Source organism: Pongo abelii, chromosome 3 (assembly GCF_028885655.2).
Source record: "Pongo abelii isolate AG06213 chromosome 3, NHGRI_mPonAbe1-v2.0_pri, whole genome shotgun sequence".
Taxonomy (NCBI): Eukaryota; Metazoa; Chordata; class Mammalia; order Primates; family Hominidae; genus Pongo; species Pongo abelii.
The window spans coordinates 25,537,019-25,545,190 of NC_071988.2; the positions used below are offsets into that span (position 1 = coordinate 25,537,019).

At 36.7% G+C, this 8,172-nt stretch overlaps 1 protein-coding gene across 12 annotated transcripts in view; it reads left to right on the top strand.

Moving 5' to 3' along the window:
* RBPJ (recombination signal binding protein for immunoglobulin kappa J region) overlaps positions 1 to 6,031 on the top strand; it is a 114,368-nt gene extending 108,337 nt beyond the window's left edge. For all 12 annotated transcript variants that reach the window (XM_024245744.3, XM_024245746.3, XM_024245747.3 and 9 more), the window contains 3 exons: positions 1,019 to 1,174; positions 1,537 to 1,640; positions 1,810 to 6,031. In XM_024245744.3, coding sequence (XP_024101512.1) covers positions 1,019 to 1,174; positions 1,537 to 1,640; positions 1,810 to 2,125 — 576 coding nt within the window. In that variant the 3' untranslated portion in view covers positions 2,126 to 6,031. The remainder of the gene's footprint in view (positions 1 to 1,018; positions 1,175 to 1,536; positions 1,641 to 1,809) is intronic.
* The last annotated feature ends 2,141 nt before the right edge of the window (positions 6,032 to 8,172 follow it).

Here is an 8,172-nt window from a genome sequence, read left to right on the forward strand (position 1 = left end):
GTGAAATCTAAAATGTACAAACTGTGAGGTTAGCAGCTTGCAAAAATATGAAATTTTCATTTGCTGTTAATTATATACAGATACATGAAGCTATACACAGATATTTATCTCAGGTATGAGCATCCTTAACACACAATCCTCAGACATGCAAGCAATCCTTCCTCAAGGAAGAACTCAAAATTATGAAAATGTTCTCAGAGAAACAGTTAACATCTAGCTCCCGGGTTCTTAATTGAAGAACAAAGAGCCCCTCGGGATATCCAAAAATAGATTTTCAGTGCTCATTGAATCCTCTGAAATTGTGTGCAAACATTGTATAGACGAAGCATTTTTCTGGGTGAAGGCTCAAAATCTCATCAGATTTACGTCGTGGTTTCCCAGGATAGTAATGATGACATGCTTTAAAAGCTAATGTTTTACATTTACTCAGAAGGCTTTCATGAGGTTATGACATGGGCAGATGATTTAATAAGACAGTTATAGTTTCATGTGAAACTCCTTTGCAGAGAGTTGCCCACACACACTGATGGACATGCTGAGTCCCTGGTCTAGGTGTGTTAAGGTAGGGGTAGGGGCTTTGCCTTCCCATCTTGATTCCCTCCCGTGGAACATGCATAAGCTTCTAGCTGTTGCCTAAGCATGAGGACTCCCATTCTCTTTCTTAGGAGTCCCTGAAGAGTTTTAAACAGCCATTTACATCACAGATATTGATCTGCTGTTAATGAAATTGTACCTGCATTGGTATACTCATAATGGTTGTTCTGAAAGGTATTATTATTTAATATGTCACTGAAATAGTTTGTATTATAAGAAAAACTGCTGTCTATGGGGTTTCTGTATTAGCATTCCGTTTGTGTTTATGTAGGGATTGGCAAAGCACCATGCTTTAGAAAGTTTATAAGTTTTTACCGAGTTATCTTCTTATTAACTCTTGTCTGGGGGTTACTTTGGTAAAATTTTCTTATCCTATTAGTACAAACTGTATAAAACTTAGTTTCTAAACTTCTTTCTTTATTAGGCCACTCCATGTCCAAAAGAACCAAATAAAGAGATGATAAATGATGGCGCTTCCTGGACAATCATTAGCACAGATAAGGCAGAGTATACATTTTATGAGGGAATGGGCCCTGTCCTTGCCCCAGTTACGCCTGTGCCTGTGGTAGAGAGCCTTCAGGTGAGAACGCCTAGTCCAAGTTGGCCTTCAGCTCTTTGCAGCTACTCTCAGCTGTGACTTGGCATCATTTCATTTCATGGGAGTTTTGATTTTTCTCCAGTCGTCTGATTAGGGGATTTTTATATACACCATTTGTTGATTAAAAAAAAAAAAACAAAATTAGGAGGAGCGTACTTGCTAGAAAATTTAAATTTAAATAAACTTGTGTGTTATCTTGAAATGTTTTTAGCTAGCTTTGTAATAAAAAACATTTTAATTGCCCTTTTTTTTAAAAAAAATGAAAGTTGAATGAGAATCTAATTTGTGTACTTTAATGAAAAATGAAAAGTTTTCTCAGTGTTGTGATTTTCTGTGAATTGCAGTTGAATGGCGGTGGGGACGTAGCAATGCTTGAACTTACAGGACAGAATTTCACTCCAAATTTACGAGTGTGGTTTGGGGATGTAGAAGCTGAAACTATGTACAGGTACTTGATAAAACTTTTTACATCATCCAGAGGTTGTGAGGGGTGTGGGTACAGGAGATTTTTTCCTGGTATTGATTGTAATGTATTAAACAACCTTGTCTTAAGTCTCATTTTTAACATGTACTTTGCTTTTTAAAGTGTTTTTAAGTGATTTATATTTCCTCCTCAGGTGTGGAGAGAGTATGCTCTGTGTCGTCCCAGACATTTCTGCATTCCGAGAAGGTTGGAGATGGGTCCGGCAACCAGTCCAGGTTCCAGTAACTTTGGTCCGAAATGATGGAATCATTTATTCCACCAGCCTTACCTTTACCTACACACCAGAACCAGGGCCACGGCCACATTGCAGTGCAGCAGGAGCAATCCTTCGAGCCAATTCAAGCCAGGTGCCCCCTAATGAATCAAACACAAACAGCGAGGGAAGTTACACAAACGCCAGCACAAATTCAACCAGTGTCACATCATCTACAGCCACAGTGGTATCCTAACTACCGTCTTTTTGCTAGGACTTAAACTGACTTGAGTGTGGCAAAAAGTTAACAGAAAAGGAGGAAAAATGAACAATCGTTTGTGGTTTCTTGGGAAAACTTTTCATACCAGGTGATACTATTCAAAAACCCCGTTATCTCTCTGCAAGTGCTGATTTGAAATGCAGAAGCCACAGTGAAAAAAAAAAAAAAGAAAAAAAAAAAATCAAAATGTATAAATATTGGAAATCAAGTTTTTCAGCTGTTTTGTTGGTTGGTTGGTTGGTTTTTGTTTGGTTTTGTTTAAATGGGCAAGAAGTAAATAATGTGGCTGGAATACAAGTTGAACAAACTAGAAGACACAAATCTAACATAGTTTTTATGGACCAAGGAACTTGTATATTGTATAAGCTTTAGTAAAAGGTACATTTTCACCATACCTTTTTTTATATCACGGTATTATAGTACACCTTGTTACCAAATAGGTTGTTCTCTTCCCCACCCACCTTTGAGCTTTTGCTCTAAAATACATTCAGTTTCCAAGCCTGACCATGCTTGTTTAATCTAATTATCATACTCTTCCAGGTTTTTTTTTTGGTCTGAGGCTGGAACTTTTTTCTTTTATTTTCAGCTGAAGTCTTATGACTTTTCATGAGTCAAAATTGTTTGGATTTCAGCAAGTCAAATCTTGTAAAGGCCTACATATTTTTTTTAAGATTATATGAAGTCTGTGCAAAAGCTTTAAAAAAATGCCTCTGCCTTGCCTGCAATACATGCAATGTATGTTAACTTAGTCTCTCTTCTCAGACACTGTTGGTAGTTATTTCTGTTTTCCTTTTTTTAAAAAAAAAAATATGGACTTATTGTGGTATCCAAGAGGTTCTAACATTCACATGCAATTTGGTGTGGCCATTTAGCTATTAATGAGTTAATGGCACAGAACTTGTTGATATTTGAAGTTGTCTCTCCCCTTTTCCCATGACGTAAATACATATGTGTGTTCCAGGATTTGTTCAGGTTTTTCCCCCCTCCTAATCTTGTACATAACTTGTATTATGTGTAAGTTAAACATTTTATTTTGAACTTGGAATGTTCCCAGTGATTTCATTCAGCAGGGTATTTTCTGCCTTGTTGGCAAGTGACAAAAAATATGGGAAGTATTTGCTACCAGTTGGTAGATGGTGCCCTTATGGTAGAATGAGGAAAATGTCAGCAAAAGCATGTTTTATTATCTTTACTTTTTTGGGGGGTTGGAGGGGGTAGCCTAGCCAGAACATCATTGTAATCTTAAAACATAAGATGCTTTTATTAGATGATCAACTAAAATAGCTGGAAGACAGTACTTTAGAAACAGATAGTTGTAAGATTATAAAATGCAAATGTAACTTATGTTTTCATTTTTTTCTCTGCCTTTTTTGTTTGTTTGTTTTCTCTTTTCCAGTACTGAGCATCTCCACAAATGTCTCCTAACTCAGAAAATGTTTCTTTTCTTTTCAGTTGAGATTTGGTTGCATTCAGGGTTGTAGGTTGGCCTCGCATGCTAACCCCGCCAGTTTTACCTTGCTTTCATTCCTGAACTTTGTTTATGCCTTTGTTTGGTTTCTTCAAAATTGCAGCAGACTCATTGGGCTACATTTAGTACAGGAACCACGTGTGTAATGTTATACAACACAGTCTAGTAATACAATCATCCCTCTTAGAGTAAAAACTACCTCTAGATTGTGGTAAGCTTTTACTGTCCCATAAAACAGGAGCCACAGTACCTTATGAATGCAAAACTGTAACTTCCTACAGTGTTTCCCTACAGAACATTGTCTTTCTGGTGTCCTGGGCTGTTTTGAAAAAGTTTCCATTAATAGACTTTTTAGAAATTATTATTACTAGCATTTTTTTTTCCAGCTTTGCTGTCTTCATCACTCACTCTAAATGCTCAGACTATGCCACTGTAAATATTCTTCCTAACATCTTTAAATCACCTTTTCCTCGGTTTTCAAGGGGAAAGTCATTTGTAAAGCACGTTAGGTGGTTAAATCAGTTATTGCGGTTTTCTCTTACTGCAAGCCTTTTTAATCACCCCCAGGCTGCATTTTATTCTATATCGCCTTTTTTCTTCAAATCTGCTCCAGTCACTTACTTCTCTCTTATAAGCTAATCCTGCCTCACACCTTAAATCTGTTTCAGTGATCAAGGGCAGAACTCATTGTGGCCTTATCTTTCTTTGTTGTAACTGTTCACCGTCTCTTTCTTACAGACCACTTATTTCTGAGTAGTAGTTATTCCTCTCTATGGAGTCATGGCAGGAGTCATTACACAGTGCTTTTGTTCAGAGCATGGACATGTTCCTAGTGCTGCTTTGCTTTAACGGCCACAAGTTTCCTCCACTTCCTAGGTTTGGTATTTAGTTAAGGAATCATATTAAATTAACCAATAATAAAAGAGATACTTTTGAAGAACAAACTATTCTTTACCCATTTTTGTAGCTCAAAAATAATTTTTCAAGTTCATGACCTTATTAAAATGAACTTGTGCTTTTTAAACAAACGTTTATGTTTTGATTGTTTCTTTCCATAAGATAATATAAATATTATACTGTAAACCCTTTTCTTTTTTTTTTGAAAAGTCCAAGAATGTACTTATACAGGCATTTTTCCCCACCTATTTTTGGCCATTCTCATACCACAGACTAAAGAGTGAAATGATTTGTCCATTGTAGCTTATTGTTTATCAGTAGTTCTTTTGTCAGCTGCTTACATTTTTTCTTTCATGGTTTTGTGAATCATTTTCAGTATGTAATTTATAGGAACCTTGTCCTCTGATTATAGTAGACTCTGTCCCCTCCTCCAGTGATGGCATTATTAGACATGCTGGTCATTTACCCTCAGAAAGACTCTCTTATTAGAATGGTGAGTGCTTCAGTTATAGTATGTTTGAATTTTTAAAAAATTCTGTTTTAGAAATGTATCTTATGCTCTCATGACTCTATGCAATTTCTAAACATACACATAGAAGCTGAGTCTCTGATCCGATATGTTTTTATTTGTTCCATTTAATTTATCACATAGATTGGGAAGGCAAGCTAAAAGCCTTAAAAATGCCCTTTATATTTTGAGTGATTTCAGCGTTGAACACTAGTATACTATCTAAATTTGCTGCTCACTTTCTTTAAACTGTGGCAATTAAAGGCATCCTTATACATGACTTAATCGTGAAATGTTTGTCACTCTTACTGCACAGACTTATCTGCAATCATAACTGGTTAGTTTTTTGTTTTGTTTTGTTTTATTGTTTTTAATGAAACTGGTACCATCTGTGCTTTCACAAAAAACTTCCAATGCCATTTTTGAGAACTAACCTAACTAGTCATGCTAACCAGAAAATCCACTGGGGAGGAGGTTCCTTTTGAAACAAAATGCTGTTCAGTTAGTAACCAAGTTACTTTGATTGCAAAAGCAGCTGTGTTTCTGATGAGTACTGAACAAATGTGTGTAATTTTCTGTGCCAGACTTACGACTTTGTTTTCAAGCACTGTAATGTGGGATGGATGGTTAGAAACAATAATATATTAGGGTTTCTGTTTAACCCTTTCAGGACTGAACTGTATCTCCTTTTGTTAATTTTCCCCTGTGTCGTGATAAATGTTTGCCAGCATTCAGTACTGTGTTGGTCCAGATGTAGGTTTATATGCTCATTTTTAGCTTATTTCTTGTACCTTGCAGCATGCTTTACACATTCAGTCCTTAAGGGGTTTATTTTACAAACTGTGCGCCTGTAAGGTTTATTAGCAATAAGATAGAAAATTGAGCAAGTTTATACCATAATTTTGTAGAAAAAAAAGAATCTGCTCAGTTCCATATTTCATCCATGAAAAACTTGCAATACGAGCAGTTTCAAGGAATAAATAAAAAGGAAATGTAAACCATTGTAAAAGTCTTCTGTCGAATGTGCCTGATGCATGTATTATCGTCTTTGATTTCAGAATACTTCATAAAGATAAAATTAAATTCTATATTATAGTTGGTGTATTTATAGTCTTACCATGTATATCACATCAAAGTGATAGCTCTACTAATTTAATTTCCTTGTCAATGTTTTTAACTATGTAGTGCTTTAAAGAGATTTTTTTTCCCCTGTGTAAGTGGTGAAATGGGCTTTGTCACTCAAGGGTCATATCTCTCAAATCAGAATCATTTAAAGCTGATTGCAACAAAATTGGAGAATATTACTTAGCAATAACTTGCTTTTCCAATATAAGATGGTCATTTTGTCTGGTATATGAAGGAACACATAATAGTTTGCCTTTGGGGGGTGGGGGGTGGGTCCTAGAAGTGGGGATAGTATTCTTTAATATGAAACAAAGTTAAATGGGGAAGTTACCTAATTTTTTTTTTTGAGACGGGGTCTTGCTCTGTCGCCCCTGAGCTGGAGTGCAGTGGCACAGTCCTGGCTCACCACAACCTCTGCCTCCTGAGTTCAAGTGATTCTTCTGCCTCAACCTCCCCAGTAGGTGGGATTACAGGCATGCGCCACTGCGCCTGGCTAATTTTTGTATTTTTAGTAGAGACAGGGTTTCACCGTGTTGACCAGGCTAGTCTTGAACTCCTGACCTCAGGTAATCTGCCTGCCTCTGTCTCCCAAAGTGCTGGGATTACAGGCGTGAGCCACCATGCCTGGCCCATAATTTTTAAATCATAGCAAGTTTAGTTGTTATTGACCCGCCCAAAGAAAGAATCTAAGTTATGAGGATTTTGCAAAAGACATCTTGCTATAAATACTCATTGTTAAGTTAGAAACAAACATTTAGTTGGGGTTTCAATTGTGAGGCCTCCAGAGGTTGAGACTGATAGTGAGTCACTTGATTTAGAATTTAGAATAATCTTGTATTCCTTGCTATAAGTACTGCGTGGTCACTTTAATCTTATTAAAAAAAATTAAATATATTGTTTTTTTTTGGGTCATTGAACCCCTAGATGGTCACCAGTTATGATGATGTGCAAGCCAATTTAGTTTCCAAATCTAGTGAGTCAGCACAGAAGGAAGTTTCCACCTCTAAAATAACAACAGCAACAACAAACTAGAAAGATACACTAAAAAGGGAACCCTAACAGAACGTTTGGTACTAGAAAACATTTAAGGAAGACAGATGAAGCTGTTGTATATAAAGTACAAATAAGACCATTTCATCAAAGAGGTCGAGCTGTAAGCCTCAAGCCCTGTCAGGACCTATAAGACTGAACAGTTATGCCCATGGTTCTTTGTGTTCAGAGTAAGGCTGTCCATATGCCTGGCACATAGGCATTCAACAGAGTTAGGTGCACCTGTAATGTTCACCTATATAGAACTCAGGACTAATCTTGGTTTATAGAAAATGCAGGTAAATACTCTTTAATACAGAAAAATGAAAAGGTTGTAACTAGTTTCTTGTAAGAAGCATACTAAATGCAAATAGGTTATTTTATAACTATTGGAATTTCCATGATGTTTTGCTTTGAGGGAGGCACTTTAAATTCTGATGTTCTATGGAAATTTTTTAAAAAGGTAAGTATGAGGTGTAGGTATATCTACCATTTGTAGCTTTTCATCTCCTTCCAGTCCACTGTCCTGTCATTCAGTGCAGGTGAGCATGTAGGTCAGTCAATTTCTTGCTTCTTTACCTGTTAGATAATGTCTACTGGTGCTGGGCAGAGTCAGGGTGCTCATATTTACTTACATTTCAAACTATCTAGAAATACTCCCACCTTCATCATATAAAGGAGTAAGGAGTGTGACTAGGTTACTGCAGGTTATTCCTGCAGTGGCCTGGGAGCTAGTTCTGGCAGCTTTTCTTTTCTCCTAGAACTTTTTCCTCCCTGCAAGGCTGCCCTTCCCTTTATTCTTCCTCATCACACAACTCAAAAATCAGGGCTTCTGGTTTTCTTCTGCTTGTTAAACCTTCATGACTGAGTTCTTATTGTGGTGGTCAGATATTTATATTTAGATGATACAAAGAAAAGTCTGGGGAAAAAATATGACCTCTTTGCTAACATTCTTAGTTCCCCTGGCCAAGTCTTACACTTGAATATGCGCTAGGT